At 39.1% G+C, this 22,947-nt stretch overlaps 1 protein-coding gene across 10 annotated transcripts in view; it reads right to left on the reverse strand.

Annotated features, from left to right (window-relative positions):
• Positions 1 to 22,947, reverse strand: part of EBF1 (EBF transcription factor 1) — a 272,798-nt gene that overhangs the window by 59,876 nt on the left and 189,975 nt on the right. For 6 of the 10 annotated variants that reach the window (XM_027468383.3, XM_027468381.3, XM_038186283.2 and 3 more), the window contains exons 9-10: positions 13,227 to 13,360; positions 5,298 to 5,424 (exon numbers count right to left, since the gene is read on the reverse strand). In XM_027468383.3, coding sequence (XP_027324184.1) covers positions 5,298 to 5,424; positions 13,227 to 13,360 — 261 coding nt within the window. The remainder of the gene's footprint in view (positions 1 to 5,297; positions 5,425 to 13,226; positions 13,361 to 22,947) is intronic. The other 4 variants (XM_027468384.3, XM_027468382.3, XM_027468380.2 and 1 more) reach the window with 1 other exon arrangement.

Raw genomic sequence — 22,947 nt, forward strand, 5'->3', positions numbered from 1 at the left:
GTATAAGGGTCAAGCTCTAGCCCAGAGGGATCAAGCAAGGCTCCAGAGGGGCTACAGAAATCTCTTGACAGCCAGTCTGTCTCTTATCACTTTTTTTTTTCCCTTTGGTTCTACAAACTCCAGAACTCTCCATTCTGAAATCTGATTGCTTAATTGATTATGTATCTTTTCAACCTTGCACAGTCATTGTTGCCTTCTTGAAAGCAGAAATCATTCTTTGCAAAGGGATCGCTGAAGTTTACCAGGCTGGAAACTTTAGGGATAAGTGGTTCCAATTCTGAACAGAGCTGTGAACAAGACTTACATCTCTGCTTCTACAGCCACAGACTGAAATTTCAAATGGTGATGAGTAGTTTTTAGTCTCTTACTCTTGGAGGTATTTGACTTAAGAAATGAGAAGGGAATGACTATCATTAACAATTACCCCTGCACTTCTGTAAATTAAATAATTTAAAGAGACAAAAGTAAACTTGAAGCTACCTAAAACTGAGGATCTTGAAAATATCACTCAAATCATCTGTGATCTGCAAGGCTCTTCCTGTTTGTACACAGATGCAACTGTTCTTGGAAGTAAGTAAAGGGTGAAATGAGGATGGAGCAGGGATTTTTCCACATGAGGCTGTTTCTTCTTTGTAGCAACTAGGGGAGTGACAAGTTCTCTGAGAAGCCCTATGACATTTCAGAGAAAGATGCAGTTTCCCAGAAATTCTGCAAAGACCCTGACCTTCACAATGCTAGCGTTTCTACACCACTCTATACACAATGGTCCAAAAGTATAATGCAAACATGACCAGCCTTCCCAGTGCTCCACTCTGACCTACTCTGCCTTCATCACAATTACTGCAGTTGGACTAAATGATCTTCCCTTCCTACTGAACTATTCTGTTCTGTTCTGGAGGATCAGCACTCAGCATCTGGGTTAGTCACATTGCACAGCAAGCCCTGTTTGATAGAGACCATGCTGACCCTACATCCCCCTGATTAGAGTCATACCATATCCCAGAGTTTATAAGAAACCCCAAAGGAACTGCAGGGAGCCGTGACTGTCTCTCTGGATATGCTGTCAGCATGCAAATGGTTTAGCCCACAGCCTCCCTGTAAGACTAATATACAAAGGAAAATAGTCCCTAAATTCCAACTGGTGTCCAAGCACATGACCAATTTTCAATAATAATAATAATAATAAAAAGTGTTTGTAGGTAGTACACAGACAAGAATCTGAATTAATCCCATGTCCATAACTTAGTGACAAAGTTATGAACTTCTGGCTGCCATGTAATCCTCTGCTCTGGTTTTGGAACCAAAGCACAAAACCTTACACGAAGCAGGTGGTAGAAGCATAATGCATTTTTTGGACATTCCATACATCCTTTCCAATACATGGTGAGATAATGCTCCTTTCACATACATCCATACATTCCACTCAAATCTCATCATCTAGTAACACCATTCATAGTAAAATTCATCTGTGAAAATCATGCTGTCCATAATGCATTTTTTATTTAATTTGTGCTTTAAAATAAACAAATAATAAATAATAATTTTTTTAAAAAAGCAAATAATGATAGAAAGAAAAAAAAAAAAGCTCAAAGGCCTGACTAGGTACCACAAATTTGTGTCAATTCTTATCCCTTGTTTAATTCAACCATATACGCCCTGAGTCACCTTGGCAAAAGGGATTTGTATACATAATGGCTTCTTAGTTTCACTGCTCCTAAAATACTGGTAGTGACACATACCTGATTCATAAGTTGTGATGTGAAGCCAAATTCATTCAGTGCTCTTCAGTACCTGAAGAGATTTATGGATGAAGGGTGCCACAGAAAAACACTGACCAGCATGATGCTTCACTGGTTTGTGTACTTCTTTCTGCAGTATGAACTTCCAGTACAATTCCAACGTGAACATACATTTAATACGTGTTCATACTTTTGTATTTCTAGTAACATTCTCTAAGGAATGTCAAAGATCAAAATTTAAGAAATAATTGCTCTGTAAGTGCATGCTATTAGCTTGCTTTGCAAATGGGAAATAAAAAAAAAAAAAAAGCTATGCTTCCTTGTAAGCACAGGGTTGACACTGGTTTATTTCTTTCAAAAAAATATTTGAAAAAGCCAGGATTTCTCTGTATATATGTGACCTTGATTCCTAGATGGCACATGGACTACTTAGAGATCATGTTACTAAGTTATTTGCAGTTAAAGAGGAAAAAAAAAGGCTAAAATTAATGGGTCACTGGGTATTTTCTTCTGAGAACTTAAGTACTTAACAGTAAGAAAAAAACAGTTTACAGCCAGGTGGCTTGAGGGGATATTTTGTTGAACACTGATTAAAAATAATTTCTTCTAAATGAGACCTGACCACAAAATGGGACCATTAACGAGCAGGGACATTCTCACCAGAAAGGAAACTACGCTTGATCGACTCCTGCACCGCCCACAAACCCCAGGTCTTTTTCTCTCTCTTTCTCTCACACACTCTCTCTCTTTTTTTTCTCTCTTTTTTCTCTTTTCCCTTTTTTTCCTTTCCCATTTTCTTGTTCCTAATAGCAGGGTAAATAAGCAGCAAGTGATGCTGAAATGTTTTCGGCCAAAAACAGAGGCCAAACTCCTCTGAGAAAACATTTGGCCTCTGTGGTTTTGTAATATGTTCCAGAACACTGAGTTCACTGAAGAACATTGTGAAAAACTCCCATCGGCTGGAGTGATGCTGGGGAATGTTACTGTATCCCAACTTCCAATTGGTCCATTTCCTGCAGGCCTTGTTAAAAAAAAAAAAAGAAAAAAAAAAAAAAGAAAAAAAAAAGAAAAAAAAATAGTGCTATGTGGGAGTTAAAACAAGTTCTCATGGGAAAAATGAATGGCAAGAAATTCTAGCTTTAAAAGAAACAGCTAATCTGCTAGTTTGATTGTTCTTCAAAACTTACAATGAACCAATAATCCTAATTAAAAACACTTGGCCTAGTTCTCTAAAGCATCATAGCTTTTTCTATGCTTCGTTTGTACACACCATAGACTATTAGTTTTTTTCTAGTGCTCACTAACAAAGTGCTGACTTTGTTGGGATGGCTGAGCTAATTTCGTGAACTCAGTGTGAAACCTTAGCTAAACAAAATTGTGGTAATTTTCCTTAATTTGTAAAAGTGATTGGAGTGCAAACAAAATTTTCCTCTTGGGTCAATCCTATAATTTTCAATTAACTAAAACTAATCGGCAGGCATGTACTGAACCTGCATTTTGTTTAAAGGGCTGGAAGGCACTTCTGAAGGTCAGGATGCATTAATTGTTTTTATTTTACTTTCATTTAGTCCTTAAAGAAAAGACACATTTAAGTTCAGGCTGCCTGTGAAAGAACTGCAAAAAATGCAAATTGTGTGAGGTATAATTTCAGTCACAATAGCATTTCTATATCTACCATAGCTCCATAAAAGCTGCATAAGTAAGAGAATTGTCCGTGGACTGGATCACCTTTGATTTTATCATTGTTGTTTAGTATTTCATAACTTTCGTTTATTGAATGAAAAATAATGTGTTTTAAACACTAACCTGAAAATGCATAGATGGAAACACTTTCCCTACTGGGACAACTTATTTCCACATTCAACCTTTTTTCCTAGAAAAGCTATTTAATAGTGATCTGAAAAGAAAATCAAGATGGGTCCAAGTCATTTTTACATTTAAATTGCATAAGAAAGTCCCCATAAATTTCTTTGCAAAGTTCAGGGGAGTCTGCTTTCCTCCCTGCCTTCTTTGCAAACATGTTTGCTGTTTCACTGGCCCAAGATGCTGCCACCCCAGTGGCTCAACAACTAGCAGAAGGACAGCACAACTTATTGTACAAAGTCCAGAAGGGAAAGGATTCACAGTCAAACTGTCCAGAGCTCTGGCTGACACTTTGATGTGGTATACACTGCCAGTTTGCACTAGCTGGCAATTTGACCCTTTGCATTTTCTTGTTCTTTTGTTCCACCACATTCAAATCCTAAATAACTTTTTGATATGATGCGTTATTGTTCAATATATGAATTTCCCACAGATTGTTGAAATCATAATGCTTACAATAAATACACATACTCCCCACCAATGCCTTCTGCTTAGTGAGCAAAGAGATATGTGAATACTTTAAGACCCAGCTTGAGGAAACCCAGTGCAAAATCCTAGCCAAAGGAGCGGGTATTTGGAAGAAGACAACAAAACTTTATACGGCACCTTTATTCAACTTGTTCTGTGTTAAGGAAATCAAATGGCAGCTTCTTTACCCAGCTGGAGCACAGAAGTCCATCCCCTGCCTCGAGTCCATGTTTGTACACTCACAGTAGGAGCAGTATATGTGCCCAGTGTTAATTCAGTGTGCCCCATAGCCACAGGCATTTATGTTGCATATTATTCTTAAAGTTTTAGGGCCAAACAAGAATGAGGAAAGGCATTGCATTGGATTGTGATGAAGCACAGTTCAGGCAAAGTTACAGAAGCAGTAGACCTGTCTACACTATAGGTCAAACAACAAGCACATCCAAACCCAGACCAAGACGTTAATTCTTGAAGCATGCATAACTTCCAAGGAATCAACAACACATGTTATTTTAAAAATGGTAGGCTGCTACTTGGTTCATTTCCCATTTCCTTATCATTACTCGGAGTGGTTTAGCATTGACAGTACCTGTAACATCTTAACAGTTTTGTTAATAACTCTTCAGGCCAGAGCTCTCTACTCAGTGGTCTCAGTGTGGATACCACCCCAAAACATTGCAAGTCACTATGTCTGCAGCATCAATTGTGGCAAAAGCTACTTGGCCTCCCTGGAAGGCAGAGACGAGTATGTTACAGTGAGATGGGAAGGCAAACAGGCTGTTGCTTTCAACACTTGCTGGGCCATGTCACTGTTACAACACAAGATGCAGATATTTAGCAAGATGCTTCTGGGAAACTAGGTTCATGATCACACTGGTGTGTCTGGCTCTTGATGCTTGCACATTTCTTTGGCTCCTTTAGGGACAGGAGCATCTGTTTCTTTCCTTCCTCTACACCCCCAACCCTCAGGTAAAGAGCTGTCCTACTGGGAGGACAAACAAGTAAACAGAAGTCCCACATGGGTATGCTTTCAGATTCATCTCAACACAGACCTCCATTTCAGAATCCAGCCTTATATTGGTATATTCAATGATGTGATCAGCCAAAAAAAAATAATAATAATAATACATGGTACAGCTTTTAACGATGAAAGCTGAAGCCCTAGCAAGTGTGATATATTGCCTGCCCTATTTCTTGATGTTATATCTAGCACTAAAGTATCCTTACCTGTGTAAATGAATCTTCCAGGTGTTCCCTTACAAAACTGCTTAGACTTGTAGGACAATGTGACTTCTACAACCCCTGGGATATGTCGGGGAGGCGTCTGTACACGGATGGCATGAGGAGTAATCAGCTAGAGGAAAACATTGAGAAGGGAAAAGAGAGAAGAAAAAAGAAAAAAAAAAGCACTATTAGATGCTGAATACTTCTTTAATAACACTTTCCTCTCAGATCACAGTAAACAAGCTTTGAAACATGTAATTAACCTGTCAATGTTTGAATACAATCTTGATGTAACCCACACAAAAGCCAGTGACTACAATATTTACAAGCATTCTCTTTCTCAGCCGTAACAACATTATTTCTGTTTTCATACATGGCAGGCACTCACTTCCTAGTACAAGCATCAGCCCTGGTTTAATGCAATAACTTTAGCTTACACCAGCAGGATGCCTATGTTTGCTCAAGTGAACATTGGGGTCGTGACAGTGTCCAACAAATCTGATTGATAAATGATACGCAGTTACGTGTGTGAACACAGCCCTTCAGCTGAGATTCACTGCATTGTGCAAACCCAGGCAGGCTTTTAAACACACTGGTCCCCAGCTGACATCTGTATACTGCAAAAGCACCATGTGCCGCAGTTTTAATTAGAGACCCTTTCCTATTCATTTTGTGGAGGCATAACTGATTACTGCAGAAATGCAAAGTTTGGTTTCTAAAGGAAGCTGGGTTTTTCTTTGCAACTGATCAAAGTGCTCAAAATACATGTACCAAATATAAGCATTTACCCATCAGTTCCAGTTTGCCTCCACTGCAGTGACTGACATGTATCTGAGAAATCACTTGCATGTGTAGATTTACACACGTAATAAACAGACATAACTTTCTTGCTAACTGAACTGGGGACCCTGATACTCAAGACAAAATGGATGGGGTGGGCCAGTGCTTTCCTTTCTGGTATCTATTAGGATTATGGACTGGATTTAAGTAGTGTTTATACTGGTTTCAAGTAGTTCTTGAAACTAATATTAGAGCCATTTAGGAGTTCACTAATTTATTGCAGATTAATTCAAATCTCTGATGTGTTCAGTAATTACAGAATTGACCTCCCCATCACTGAAATGTCCTCTTCTCACCCATTATGCTCACTTAGAAAAGAACAGAAAAAAGAGGTACAGAGAAAGAGTGAAATGATTGTGTCCAGCAACCAAGTTATGGCTCTGGCACGTGGATAATCCTTCTGTAATTGACTATGGCACCCTAAAACACTACTAGAGAAGCAAACAGCCATGATCAAACTAACCTTGACAATGAGCAAAACCATGGCTACCAAAGCAGTCAGCTGCTCATTGCTGTTGGTTGCCTACTTGATTACGGAATACAATTTCATAGAAAATACTGCTTGTTTGTTTTTTTAAAGATGTTTTCCACTTTTTTTTCTTCTTTTTTTATTTAAACAGGAACCAAACATTTCAAAATCATGGTAAGGTCCTATCAAACAATCAGCCTTCTTAAGCATGTCTTTGTTTAGGACACAGGACTATTGCTCCTAATTTATACTACAAACTGCCAAGAAAGCTAAAATTCCCAAATAAAGCAGTTTGAAAAAAAAAAAAAAAAAAAAAAAAGAACAGAGGAGAGAGGAATGTCTGCCTGAGAGCCATCTGTGTTACTGCAGCAAATGGCATTCACAGTAGGAAATTCTCCATATTTAAAATAGGAAAATTAGTATTAGATCAAGTTGAAGATTAAAAACAAAACTACCAGCATCAAATACTCCAAACATTATTCAGATCCACACAAGTCATAAGGTCAGTCCCCAACTCATGCCATTTTAAAATGTTCATGTCAGGAACCAGTCTTCTAGTTTGTGAGCTCCAGAAAGCACGTATTCAGGCTCTGCTTTGAAATTACGTGATTTAGAAATGTATTTATTTTTAGAAGTAGCCTGATTTTTATTTTCTTTTTTTTTTTCTAAATGACTAACAAACTTTTTTTTTTTTTCTAAACAATCAAACAAACAAACATACACACACTTCCAAAATTCCTTTTAGTTAAATTGAGTTGCCTTAAAGTTGGGTCTGACCAAAGTTGTGAAGTCTAGGCTAATTCTCTGCATGCCCCCAATAGTCAGCAGAAGCAGAAAGCACTGCCAAATAATAATTTATTTCCCAGGCTTCAGACACCTCTCATTTGCATAAGCTGCTCTCTGGAAGCATCTACCTTTCTCCAGTGCACTGGGATGACAAAATTAAACTAGATGCTTAACTGTAGGCAGCCAAGCACAATTGAGGTAAATCCCATCCTCAAGCAGTCGTAGTTAACTGGGTGAACTGGCAAGATGAGAAAAGTTTCATGACATTTTTAGGGGAAAATACTTGTAAAAACAGCCAAGGATTTTAATACTGAAGTTTAACATGCTAGTCTTACTGCATCAGCATGTGCCTCATGCCCCTCACCCCCATTCTGGCATGAGCTCTACAGACAGCTTCTGGTTGTATCTTTGAATTTCCCAGCATTTACTGGTCTGTCACCACTTTAATGTTCTTTAAACATAATTTGTGGCATTTTCCAATACTCATCTTCCCTGGTTCCCAAGAAATGTCTGACCTATTTATGGTCCATTGTTAAAGAGAGCTGGGGAGAGTTAAGCAAGTTTCCTGGTTTGTTCTCCACAAACAGTTTGGTTTTCCTTTGTGCTCTGAAGTAAATAAGTTTAACTGTGTTTAAAACCACAAATATACAATACTGTCGCCCACACATTCCCAAAGGGTGAACATTATGTCTGAAGTCCTATGGTTTAGGATACTCGGTATATATTTTACTCCTCTCTCCTCTGGAACTGAAGCTTGGGAGATACAGTAGAAGAATGCATGTTCCTCTTCCTTTAACTTTTTTCTCTTTGCCTTCTACTACTGCCCCTGATACAGTGCTGAGCTAGAAGGATCTTTGCTCTGTGTCAATATTCAGTTCTCATGCCCACAGAAAGGAACTAGCTAACTTGGTTACCTACCAGTATTCCCCTATATTGTTGCCATCTCAAGAAATAGGTTTTAAGGGACAAAAAATGTCACTGCACTTTAAAATCTGCCCTCTGAACCCCACCTCTGGTCTTGACCTCTGGTTCCCCAGCAACGCCAGGATCTTCATTTTGGACTGGGACCAGCTCCCTGAATCACTGTGACTCTGTTTTGCAATTGGAGTGACTCAATGGATGCTGCATAGGCCTGGGTTCGTGGCCAAATGTGCCCCTGACCCCTTATGACTCCAGGATTGTGGGATGTATTCCTGTCTACACTACTGACCCATGGCCTCACCTGAGGAACCCTCTCCACCTTTTCCTAGCACTCTTTCTCCTCTCATGCCGACAGACTATGCCTTCTTCAAAGCAGAATCTGTCCAGTATTTGCATGCAAAGCACCTGAGAAAGGTAAGATGTTAGCATCAAAATATATTAAAAATAAAGGCAGCACTTCTGGAGGCCTCTAAGACCCAAACTGTTGAAGGTTTTGGGGAGTATTCTGGGGAAGCATCATTATATGATCTCCCAGTTGTTTTTTATGTATGTCTGCCATTTCCCACTACCAAACATAAGACACAGAGCTAGATGAACCTCCATGTCTCACCCACTTAGGCTATTTTGATACTCTAACCTCACGTGAGAACACTTTGTGCATTAACAACTAACGTGCCAAGAAATAAGGATTTATAAATATGGGTTACCTACATTTCTAAGCATATTTTTCAGATGTAAATCCTGAGCAAGTCATTAGCTTGTGATTTGGAGATGAACCTGCCAGCCAAAGTCCTAGATCCAACTTCCTTTTCCAGTATTTGATAAATTGAGATCTGGAGCTGGATAGAAAAGTAGCAACAGGACCCTTTTTACCAAGGGATTTTCAAGTGAATCAGTCTGGTATTTGGCAACTGCATTAGCTGTTTTATATAAACTCCTACTTGTCAGCCGGGGACATGCTGTGGATTGGATTAAAACCTGAATTAGAGATATTCAGAATGGAGGGAGGTGCGTGTCCTTCAAAATCCAAAACACATTTAGTTCGAGTATGTACAACAAGCCTCTTTCTGTGGTTTGCTAATATATTCTAGACATTCTTGTGTGATACAGCATCATTTCACACACTGAAGAGTGCCAGGTTACTTTCTTTTTTTGAAAAGTGACATTTTACAAGAAGATGTCATTAATCTGAGTCACTAGTTTATTTTTGCATGCTTGAGCTCTGGTTTGTGGTTAGGGAAATGGTGACAATCAGCCATAAATTTAACTTGGACTCTGTGTGAGAAGGACCATTAGGACAGGAATGAAAAAAAATAATAATAATCCTACCCACTGAAGGTAATGAATGGCTTTCAGTGGGAACAGAGCCCTCAAGGTATCTATATTTTCAAAAGTGACCAGTGACTTTGCATGACTCAATACTGGGCATCCAGATGCTGATTAATAAGTCTTGGTTTTCAGAAAGAGGGTGCCTACCCATTTTTTAAAAAATGAGTCAGGCCTCCAGAATAAGCACACAAAAAGAAAGACTTCCAAAATCAATAATAAACATCAAAAGCAAAACAAAAAAAAAGTCACAGAATTTGATTCAGCAGCATAAAAAAATCAGCCTCTGTTTTTGTGCTGTACAAAGGTAAAAGAACTGATGTTTCAGTGCTTCATCTTTTCTTAATAGAAAAGAAAGAAGTTGTTTCCAGCTGACTCTGTGCAGCTGGAGGAATGTTCTTGGCAGGAAAATGTTTGAAGAAATAGCTCATTTTAAGCAAATATTGTGGAATATTTATAAGAAACTAATTTTGTCTTCATAATCATCTGTGTTTGTCCTGAAACTCGACTCTTGGAATTACAAACCCCCCCCACCCCCCCTCAACAACAGAGAGAAACAGCAGAGGATTTTATCAGCAGTTCAGATTTGGAATATTTGCAGCAATGCACAGAACCAGAGTACTGGGTAAAAACTGTAAATAACAAATCCTCCTGTTTGTGGACTGGGCAAACAGAAAGGCAGAGTCTATCTCACAAACAGACTATTTACTGGGAGCTGTCTGTCCAGATTCAGCATGTGCATGATATATCAAAATTATTTGTCTACCAGTTATGAAAAGTCCCTCGAAAAAAAAAGCAATAGATGGTCCATTTTACTGTATTCTAAAAATATCAACGGTGGCTCTTAAAGTCGTTTTTATGAAGTAATATGGGAGTTAAGGATTAATTGAACCCACTGGCTTAGGGTATCTGCATTTTTGCACAAAATTAATGTGACAAATTAAGTTTTTATTTAGTTCTCCCTGGCTGAGAAAGGTTGTAATTATGTTAGAGTGTTTACAACTAAAATATATGTTTAAATAATAAATATGTGTTTCAGAAACCATTTTAAACCTCCTTTTTTAACACAGTCAACTCCATTTCAAGCATATAAATATTTCAATTACAAAACTTGAATACATGTAAAATAAATTAAAAATATATTATTTACATTTCAAATTATTTATAACATATGCTGCTTGACAGCAACAAATACACCCTTAAAATGAACAATGTTTTTTGGCTTCAAATTTTGCTTCTGAACTGTGGTAGGATTTATACTTTAAATATCCATGCGTCTCAGGTACTTACAAGGATTTTGCTATAATAAAATCTGAGTAATATAGAACCTTTAGGATAATTATCTTCCCAGCACCTCTCTGAAGAAGGTGACTAATCTTATTATAATGTTAGAGAAAGGGAATTGAACTTTAAGCAGATTATGTGATTTGCCCAAGGTCCCATGCAAAGTCTGTGGCAAAATGATGCTTAATTTAAATATTAGACTTCATCTCCCAAACCACTTGCAATTACAATTTGAAGTGATGCTAGACAAATCCATGGGAAGATACTTTGCAACACTCATTATTTTTCTTTAGCTTCCTGCTGTCTAGTTTTGTTTTGGATTTTTTTGCAGCTTAGTGAAACAACGGGATGAAATTGAGAATTCTTCTTGAATTCAATTACAAAATAATTTGCCCAGGTTTGCTCAAAACCAGGCCTGACTGGCAGCTTGGTATGAACCTGCTCCAGGTTTGAAATTGTACTGAATTTCAGAAATCAGTAGTTCAATCCTACACTCTGTTAAAGTAAAACAAAAATATTCTTCCTGAGTATCAAAAATGTGCCAGACATTTTTAGACATGGGAAGGCAAATGAACAAATTTTGTATGTGGCTTGTATATGTAATTTGAAGTATTTATAGATCACTGTTATTTAGGGTTCACTCAGCTTATGCCTTTTCTGCGCTTGTTTACCATGTTTTTCTGCTTCTTTTAGAAGTAATTTATTTTCCCCTATAGAATGTCTATCACTCCAATAGGTTATGAAACCGTGAAGCAATTCTTTAAGGGAGAGACAGTGAAACAGTTTGGAGTCAAAGCCTACTCGCAGCCCATTATAGCATTCACAGCAAACACAGACTTTGATCTGGAGCCCCTCAAACGTTATTAATTTTATGGCAAGGACTTGTGACCGTCATCAACAATATTTTTACCAACTCTCACTTACCTGAGGTTAGAAACTGCCAATTAAAGGCTTCCACTAATAAATAGAATCAAGATTTATAATGAAAGATCCAATTCTGCAGTACCAAAACCAGAGCAATTTCCTCCCAGCCTCTTCACCTTTCCTTTTTAAATGTCTGTAGCCATAATGGCTTCAATCCTAACACACAAAATGCTTACACTGGACCCAGGGGGCACTTTCATGATCACATAAGGGCTTCAGAATAGGGCTCATTTAAAATATCTCCTTTTCTGGAATGCCCTTTCATCCACACTTGTCCTCAAGTGGAAGAATGAGAGAGACAGAGAGAGCAGTGAAGTCTATGAAGGACATTAGAGGATACTCTTCATACGGAAAAAAAAAAGAAAAAAAAAAAAAAAAGCTGCTGTATGTGCAACAGAATCAGTAAGAAAAATGCACTGGATATGAATTAAGAAATATTGATTTAATATAAGATATAAGGCAAAAGATCAGAAGATCCTCATGTCATTAGGTAAGCTAGTTTGGAAATGATGGTTTGTTTCTTAACTTATTTATTTCAGTACTAAACTCCTGAATATATCAATTTCTTAAAAAACTTCCCATATCCTTTTGGAAAGCCATAAAGGCAACACTCAAACCTTTCCATGCCTTTCCATGCTAGGGAAGCCAGTGGGAACTTTGTCCTGCATACTGGAATTGACCGTTTAGGTGATGCTGCCTGGGATTTAATATTCCACAGGCTGTGGGGGAATATCAGACTCCATGTTTAATAATGTTTCAGGAGAAGAGAGGATTTAGGTAGCTGGGAGAAACAGAGGAAAAAAAAAAAAAAAGGAAAAAAAAAGAGAGAAACAAGCAAACAAACAAAAAGGGTTACTCTGAAACTATAGAGGACATGGCTGGATATGATAAGGCTGTATTTTCCACTGTGGATACAATATTGTATATTCAATCGCAATTATGTGGCTGGTACTTACACTGAGCACCTACACTTTCAGGACATTTTATTCAAAGGTGCGGAATTTCTGCAATCCCCACCTCATTTAGCTGCAGCTACAAGTAGCCAGTTTCCCTAGACAGTAGGGCCTAAACACTTATTTCCTGTTGGCCCTTAGCTATTGTAGTGCTAAATGCAGAATTATTCAGAAAATCATTTATCCTTTCCTTTTCTTGGAGTAAAAGACACTGAGCTAAATTCTAGGCCAGTGAGAGGAGATGGAAATCCCCTGGCTATAATGTACTTCTGCCACAGGTAAATTTGACTAATTATTTTCATAAAACTGAACAAGGAAAGGATTCACATCTAAAAATTTGTTGCTGATTTAGCATGTGGCATAGAAAAAGGACAGGCTAGCTATAAGCTAGACAAAGCTATTAGACATTACCGTTCAGACAACACCTACCTCACTCCAAACCAGCATGGTGCCGAATATGACCTGTAACCCATCAAAGAAATTGTCTCCTATGATGATGACAGTGGCACCTCCTGTAGTCCATCCTTCACTTGGACTGATGGCTTTGATACATGGTGTAGCTGCTTTTCAACACACATGAAAAAGAGAAGTATTCTGCTGTTAGAACCAGATTTTAATGATAGAAGACTTGAGAAAAATAAAATAAAAGGAGCTTTCATTTTCTCCCCTTACTAACACAAAGATTTCAGCAATCGTGTTCTTTCTAGTACATGTGCATGACTTCAAACTGTATCTTTGAAAGTATTTTTTTTAATCAATTAATTTGTTTGGTTTTGTTATCCACTTAAAAACACACACACCTTAAGCCTACATCAAGAACAACAACAAAAAATCATAGCATAATAGGCAGAGATCAATTGAAAATTAGAAAAAATCCAGGCCCTATCTTTATTGTAGATGAAATGCGGAATACCTGAGTTAATAAAACAACCTCCAGTGAGCTTGCTTTATTATCCATCATAACCTAAACTACTCAAGGAAACTCCCATAAATATTATGGAAAATATTGGCTAAATAACAAAGGGTGTAACCTTCAGTATTTCTTTAAGTCTTTTGCAATGAGATCCAGTTTATTCTAGTATTAAACCACCCTGCCCTGCTAAATGCTTTAGCAACTACAAAAAAATAATAATAAAAAAAAATTAACCACAACCCTGCCACCTAGTCACCCTGGTTATGTTGCATCTTCTGGATAATTAAGAAACATGTGCAATGTATTTTGCCTTATTCATAGAGTCTGTTCCCACTTTCATGAGCCACTTTCTTGGCATCATATGTAGTAAGTGCCTCCTGAGTGGATGTTGAAAACGTGACCAGAAACGTGACCAAACCAGTAAACTCAAATCTAGGTGTAAGATCATCTGTATTAAGACTATGTAAGCAGGAGCAATGTCAGCTTTATATACTGGTGGGGTAGGGCAATATAAACATCCACAGACTGATTCTCCTCTGCAGTACTGGCATACATCATAATTTGACTGTCTTGAATCCAGTAGAATAACACTACTGTAAAAACAACCTGAATAAGCCAAAAAGGCCTGGATGACTCTCAGCTGTCAAGTCTCACGTTGGCCTTACAGGTTGATGAAAACAAGTAATTCCAACTCAAATACCACCCATTTCTCCTTGCTAAAACTGCAGGAGGGAGAAATATGATACCGCGCCATTAGGTACTGCTTTAAGTAAAAAGGGTAACTCCACAATTTCATTAGCCACAAGAAATGGATACCTTAAGGAGCAGCAAAACTCCATCAGTCAGCCTCAATGTTGAAAAGGCTGATACTTCCCTTTAGCTGTGAACCCACGCCTCCACTCACAAAAGAGGCTGGATCCACTGAAATCACATGAAGGGTTGCACCATTGCCTGCACTGAGGCTTGCAATGTCATTCAGGTGCCAGTCAGCAGGACTTCGTTAGCTACATACAAATATCTGCATATATATACCTCTTGTAAGGTTGCTGGCGTTTGGTTGTCCATTACCACTTGGTCAAAAGGCTGTCTGAGCTGCTTATTTGGTTTGTAACGCTGAGTATTTGCTGGCATACCCAAGGGAGAGCACTCAGGTACTTTATCGAGTAAGGACTTGGTAGGAAAACAGGAGTGTGAAAGCCACCCACATATGAGAACAACCCAGGGTAACTTGCTTGCACCCATGAATTACTTAACATAGTTACGTGGTGGCACAGCCCCTGTCCTGCTTTTTCATAAATGTAAAGACAGTAAATTAAGTAATTCACGAAGTCTGCTTTAGAATGCTCCAGCCACAAAATGTTTAAGAGATACTGTGCATCTTTATGATTATTTAATGAAGTTCTGGCTGGTTGGAGCTAATGGCAAGAATCAGTGAGGCTGGTGAGAAGATTCCTTCAAGCCCCTGGGCAGGACAGGCAGGCACGAAGCTGGGGAGCAGGAGCGAGCTGGAAAGGGAGCTGTTGAGTCACCCTGAACAGTGAGTGTTTCTGTGGGCACTGCTACAGTGATGGAGAGCATGCACGGTGAGCAAACAGAGCCTGTTCCTACCTACAAAAGGTTGTAAGTGTCAGGCACAAAGTTTTCCACTACTTAAGCTGATGGGGATGCCAGCTCCAGCGAAAAACACAAACACACAGAAAAAAATCACTACTCTGCTTCAAACTTGGCAGAGAACAGCCGTTAACTTTTACATGAGCTAACAAAAGAAACATCCTAACATTACCATCATGAAAATGCAGCGCACACACAGAAGTAACTTCAATATGTTTAATTTGGATTCAAGTTACTTGCATAAAACTGTACATAAAACCATTGCAAAGTCCAAACCAAATGCTTTCCTTTCAGCCGAGCTCACAGCAATGGATTTACAGTGAAAGCAGCTTTTCAAAATGCCATCTAGGCCTTTCATAGAATCAAAGCTTTTCATAAATAAAAAATAAAATCACTTCCAAATTACACCCTTTCCAGTATTTCCAGTTGATTGTGGACACACACACCACAATAAAACCCAAAGATAATCAGTTTCCCATGTGTTAGAGAACAAGCTACTTTTCTTAAAGACTATAGGCAACATTTCTTTCCTAAATACCAGTGAATAAAAGCTGTTTGAGACCATAAGCCATTAACAGAAAACATATGCAAGCTTCAAAATTATAGATTCAATTCATCTTTAAAATGAATGCAAAATACTGTTGTGCAGTTGCAGGTCCCCCCTAAAGGTCTTGCTGCTTATCCTGCGATGTTCTTTGCACTACCTACACTGTGCTACTGAGTGCAAGGTGCTGCACCCCATGTGTTGTTTGTGTATTCAGTCCTGATTTTTTATACGTGTAAGCATTTGATATCAAATCTCTGCCAAGTCCTATCATGACCAGTGGGGCTTCAAGCAGATGATCAGGTCCCTGTGCTGAACTGGAGCTGTGGGCTTTTCACTGGGATACGCTCACTCACCAAGTCAAGGTGACCACATATACATGTAATTTTATTTAAATATAAAGCCAATGAAACTGCTGCTTAAATATAAGCTCAGTGAAACTGCTGGCAATGTCCCAGGACATCTCCTCTGAGGAGACAAAGTCAGGACTTGGTAGTTTAATAAGCAAAGCACTACCTGAGAAGCAAAGAGAGTGCTACGTGCTCCCGCCAAAATTCAGGGTGTTATTTTCCCTTGAGACCGACACTAAACCCAGGGGGACTTCCCAGCTTTCCCCACACAGCTCCCCCTTTTATCTTAAACACAAATCTCTGTAAAGACTGGAAGGGCTGCCAGAAGTTGCTGCCCCACGAGGGAAGCCACGCTGATGGCTGCGTCCTGAGAACGCCCAAGGAGACACGCTGACGGAGGCACCCAGACTGCTACCTGTTTTTGGAGGCACAAAACATATTTACACAATGACGAATTTGTGACAACCAGTGTTGTTTGAGACACTGGTCTTGCTAAACCTTTGTGTTTCCTAGGCCCTTTTCTTGGAGCACCGGGAAGGATGATGGAAGTATCAGGTCCCGGTTGCCAGCACCACCAGAGGTGACACTGGGAGGGGGCAATGCTCTGAGCTCAGCTCTGTTTATGCCCCTGCTACACACGTCTGGCCAGCTCAGGCCCTCAGCTCTTCATAGTTCTTCTGTTAATCATTTGGCAACTTGCAAAGTGCAGTCTGGAAGGTGTTTACTTCTGTGCAACCCTAGGAAAACACAGCTAGGCAGAATAATCTTTTCATTGGAGACCTTAATTTTTCACATTTTGTTTTGGTCACAAGAAAAACCAAAGCACAGAACTTTTTTTTTTTTTAAAAAAACTTTTTTTTTTCTCTCGGCATGCAAGGCTCCAAAATCTTAATCTGAAATTAGCTATTACACTTTTTAAAATTTCCAAGAAAAAATAAATATTTTGTTTCAAAATATTATCACTTTAGGTGCCTTTCTGTAACACCAAAGCACCATTTATTTAAAAAAAAAAAATGCAATGAAAGACTTCAAGCCACTTCAAATAAAGGCAATGAACTAAACATTATTGATAACACAGACTTACACAGACAGTCCAGAGAAGAATTATAATAAAAAATAGCAATTACATATTCTTACATATATAAACTTTGTGTTTTGTTTTTTTTTTAAGTGAAGAGTTGGAATCTCACAGTTACCAAACTCTTTCGTTTCCAGTTACAATCAGGTAAGAATCAAAGAAACTCTCTGCTTCTGGGTTTACTAAACCATATTCACTGTATGTTTTCCAAATTCTCTTGGACTAAGGAAGAACTATTACCCCTCAAACTTGCAGCTCCTCACTGAACGTGATGCAGCCACATCCTCCACCTGCTGAAATGGCCTAGAAATTATGAACCTTAATGAGCTGCTCTCCTTTGCATAATACCAAGACAACCCAGAGTTAACATCTGACACATTTTACTGAGCTGCTTCTGTGGTTTGAGTTAACTGACAGATTTTAGGAGAAGTCCCAAACTTACAGAAACCAATGGGAATTTTGCTGCTGACTTCAAAGCTATGGTTCCTATCAATAAATTTTAAGGATTTATGAGCAAAAGCATTTTTAATGAATTTCAAGAACAATGTCCTTCTGAAATCTTCATCTTTCCTTAGCATATATGCTGTTAAAATCTTGCCATCATCCATACAGAGGATGCTAGGTACCAACTTCAGCTCATGGGTAGCAAAAAGGAAAAGTTTTTTGCTGTGTGTATGCACCAGTGTGTTCCAGTGTTCCCCTGCTCCTCTAGCTACCCATATACAGGGGATTTTTCTTCCTTCAAACTGTGACAATAAAATGATTACCCCGCCACAGTTTAGCATAATGGTTCAGAAATGCTTGTGGCATATTGCAGAGTTAAAGTGGAAATTATTAGGTAGCTCTTCTTTGTTATAATAATGATCACTCCACAAATAAAAGCTCTTCTCCCAAAGGTACTGCAAGGCACAAAATGCTAATTCTGAAGATTATGTGTGCGCTTTTATTAAATATTACTATGCCCTGTCTGTTTGAGGGCTTCACTGCTCTGATTGTTTTATGAGTGCCATGTTAATGTCAGCCCCATCTTGCTAGCAGCAGGCACACATTTTAGCTTTTGTATGAGAGTTGATCAAAGGCCGCGTGCTGAGGGAATTGCTGAGAAAACACGGACAAGCGATAAAAATCTAACAGATTAATTGGTTTAAATTTCATTTCAGGGCGTTGAACTTTGGCTCAGGACACTAATACTACACTACCAGCCAGGGCCTAATTACCACATTTCCAATTTGCCTCTGAACAATGCTTAGAAGGGAGAATAATAATGGTACTAATAATACTAATAACAATAATAATAACAAAACAACAGCAATAACGCCTCCTCAGAGCTTCCTGCACATGTTTAACAACCAACTTGTGTGCAGGCGATTGCAGGAGGAAATCCCTCTCCCCCCACATCGCCATCCGTCTGCCTCCTGGGCATTTCTACCTGCCTCAAATAGCAACCAGAGACAGGAGCAGCAGCAGATGCCCTCAGGAGCATCGAACATCCAAAGTCACAGAATCAATGAGCTGCTGATACACATCCCTTATACACCGGACCTCTCCCATTCTTAATGAGGGACCCATGTTTATAAGCAGAGAGAGCATTTTATCCCCCAACAGAAATGATCTATTCCATTGATAGGAAGCAGAGGCAGGGGGAAAAAAACATATTTACCACAAAGTTTATGGGTGGCCTTGGAACAGGGGTTAATTGAGCTTAGAGGTACATTTTCACCGAAGTGAATTAGTGGGATGCACAGCTATCAGCAGGACTCTGGGACTGCTCTTATTTAGCTTCTGAAATGTATTTGCACTATGATTAATATCCAGTTTGTGCTAGTGACTGTAAGAATGACCTCGCCTGCAGTTTTTATCATGAAGTGTGGTTTCATTCTCCATTATTCCACAGATGAGGCTCTGACAAGAGTTGCTGCATCACAACAGGAGTTTAAATGATGGGGTACATGCTTTTATTTTTCTTCTCTTTGAGAGTATTGTGACATGCAAGGAGAGCTGCATAAAGCCAGTTAAAATTGGAATTTCAGAGAAAGAGAAAACGTATATCTTAGAGGAAGTACTGAAAATATTTGGAGGTTAATTTAATTCTTTTTCCTTGGGTAAAACCCAATTCCAGGCTAACTATATAAATGCGCCACAGATTAAGGATCTGATCCTGCAACCTGTTAAACACTTTTGCCAGGCTAACAATTTTCAGAGCATCAAGACAAATCAGTATTAAGCACTCAAAACCATGATTATTCAAGTTGCAATTCAACAAACCACTTAAGTAAGCACTTAAAAACCCAGCTGAAGAAGTTGCAGAATAAGAAACATGATTTTTTTCAGATAGTTGGGCAGTGCTTTATGCAATGCTGCCAAGAGCTATGTAATGGATATGAAAATGGGTTTTCCCATTTTAAGACACTTCGGTTACATGTAGACCACCCCGTGCAGCCCAGAGCCCATTCATCTTTGTACAAGAGCTAACAGCAGAAATACTAATGTCAATCTACTGATTTTAGGAACAGAGAGGCTATGACTACTCGGCATTGCAGGGAATCAAATGGATAAAGCAGCAACCCAGTGCTAACTCTGGGATTTCTGAAGCTTTCCCGTATCATCTTGTGTAGATCCACCTACAGGTAGCCCCATAGCCACTGAAATCATGCAGAGCTTGCACCTCTGAGTAGGGCAGTGACCAGGAATGACCTGAACCTAAATTCTTTTCCCATGGTACTCTGGAGCCAAAGATGTGCATTGGAGTACATCCTTCAAACATGCTGAAAAAGAGTGAACCCTAAAAAGTTTCTGTGCTTGTACCATGCCAGAGTGAAGAGGCGTTGCTGGAGTCGTACCCAGCACAAGCAATTGAAAGCAACTGAACTGAAGTTTACCAAACCAGCCTGGATGGGAAAAGTCTGCAGGACCAGCCCAAAGAGTTAGTCATAGGCTAACTTCAGCGAAAGGGAATGTGGCAAGTTTTTTACATATTGTACCAGAGCATTAAATCTTCACTCTCAAGCTAAACAATGCATTTGCTGTTTATCTTAGTAAAGTGATGATCTTCCTGCTTTCCTTTTCATATCACAGCCTGCTCTCTCTCCTATTCTCTCCTGACGATAAGCAGCTGCTGTGCAGGAAACAAGGTAACAGAGGTTTCCCTCTCAAGGAGATAACTCATGCAGCTTTATGCAACACAGGCATGAGGATGTAATGCCCCACCACCCCTTCCTAGCTCCCTGCTCTACAGCATCTCAATATTTGGGACTTACCGTTTACAAGCTGTAAAGATTACAACACCCTGCCAAAAATGGAAACCTCCCCCTGGTACTTTGTGACGTCTGCGCTGGGTGAAATCACCAAACCAAAAATACATGCGTCGTGTGATTCCTCCAGGTTGGGGGAAGGGAGGGAAGTTTCCCTTTGTGTCTGTTTTCAAGTAGTGAAATTAAAGGTATTGGCTGTGATTTTCTGCCTAACCGTTTGGATGGTGAGTTCTCATTAATGGGAATTGAAAATGTAAATTACCTGGCATAATATTCCACCTACAATCAATACCTAAGCCAGTGCTTCTCTTTCATCCTTGCTGATGCCTCAGATAACAAAGTTACATTTCACTGAGTCCTCTGTGTTTCTCTATCCTTAAGAATGTCCAAAGCTTTCAGTTGTTGATAGCTGTCTGAAACACGATTACATGGAGGAAGAACACAATACTGAATAATGAGAGATCTGTTGCAAAAAACTCCCAAATACGCTACACATTTCACTTAAAACATTTCCATAAAAAATAATAGTTGTAATCTCTATGTGATTGCAAGAGATGCATGTTCATTCTTTCTTTTAAACACCTTCATATCAAAGAGGAAGTTTTGGGGGTTTGGTTGATTGGTTTTGACTTTTGGAGGTACTTCCTGCTTTCCAAAAATGAATAAAACAGTAAGAGTCCTTACTTCACTGCAACTCAGTAAAACTTGACCAAAATATATACATATATTAATAATATATATGCAGTTACTATTGAAATATATATGCTATGTATATATTTCAAGAAGCCTAACAATTTTACTGTGTTATTTTCAATGGACTGTTCTGACTTTATATTTCAGAATAAGATTTGCATTTCAAAATTTATTTTAAAAGAAGAAAAGGAAATTTCAAGAAGGTTTAAAACTATAATTTTTGCATTCATTATTTTTAGCCAAAGTTAGAAGATTATTATTTTGAGTCGGCCACAAAGGACTGGTTGGGTCCGCCCTCAACCAAGCATCACACTCTGCCTGAACTGATACAGGTATTCACTCCAGCTCTAGGGCTGACACACTGGTACACTGGGCAGCCCAGTTGTGCCAGGGATAAACACACAGGATCGGAAGGAGAAACAGTACATCCCAAAATATCACACAGGGTATACAAAATACTGGCAGTGCTTCCATCTCCTCAAACTGGGGGGCAAGTTTGCTCAGACCCAATGGCAGCCCAGTGACTGCTGCAGTGCATGCTCCCCTCTCAGGATGAACAAGCACGTTCTATCCCCAGGTGGGAGAAATGCTTCGTGATGAGCCCCCAAATTACTGCACCCCCTTTTTCTCACTCCTTCTCCATCCAAGGTGCAGGGGAGTCACTCACAAAGGTGCAGGAACAGTGTTTGTTTCTAAAAGACTGGACACTGAAAGCAGTAGCATGCAGAGGGCTAAGGTGTGATACACACACAAGATTGCGGTGCTTTATCTGAAGTTGGGCTTTAAAAGTTACATTAGTAAAACAATGAAAAAAATCCCATATGCCTCCCCTGTTTCACTTTCAACTGCTTCCTATTGATTTAACTTCCGCTGATAAAATTACAGGGCTCTGCTAAGCCAATATGACTATTTTAAAAACAATAAACATGTCCAGAAAGGAGACTGCATCTGTTTAAGTGCACTAAAGTTTAAAAATAGTCGCACTGATGCAATTTCTGGGTGAGGATGAAGCCAACCTTGCGAATGAAAGCCCAAAATGTGTAATATAAATCAACCCTAAAAGTTTGTCAAAACAAACATCACCACATAGCTCACATACCCCAAACCCTACTTAACTGCCTGCCCCTTCAATGCTGCAAATTGGGGTCCTGAACCAGCGAAGCATTTTATAGGACAGGACCAGTCATTTGCTTAATGTTAACCCTATGGTTTACTGTTTTGCTGAATCCCAATCTAACTGAAGAGCAAGTGGGCACTATTTCTGACATTATGCTTTGGTTAACCACTGCCCTGGTTCCACACACTTTATTTTTTGGTGATGCAGAGAGTGAATGAGGGCTATATCAAGCAAACTGGGGAAAATTCTCTTCTTTAATTTCCTTATCAAAACTGTAAATCTCTCACAGTAAATCTTTCTAGAAGCAAAACACAGGCCTGGACAAAAGTTCTGAAGTCACATCATCTAGTCCCTGCAAGGTGTAAAAATCTCAGCATCCCAAGCACAACAGCAGCAAGTCTTGATGTGCAAATGTACACTGGCATGTGATGGCCACGCTGGCAAGATTTAGTCAATGATGCTCTGCAACACAAATTATCCTAGATGAAATGTGGGGTTCAATCTAAATCGTCACTACCCCAAACTAAATACTAGCACTGATTAAACTTTAATCTACCTCCCCAAATCTGTTACAAGACCCCTTCTATGTTACA

This window comes from Anas platyrhynchos, chromosome 14 (assembly GCF_047663525.1).
Source record: "Anas platyrhynchos isolate ZD024472 breed Pekin duck chromosome 14, IASCAAS_PekinDuck_T2T, whole genome shotgun sequence".
Lineage (NCBI taxonomy): Eukaryota > Metazoa > Chordata > Aves > Anseriformes > Anatidae > Anas > Anas platyrhynchos.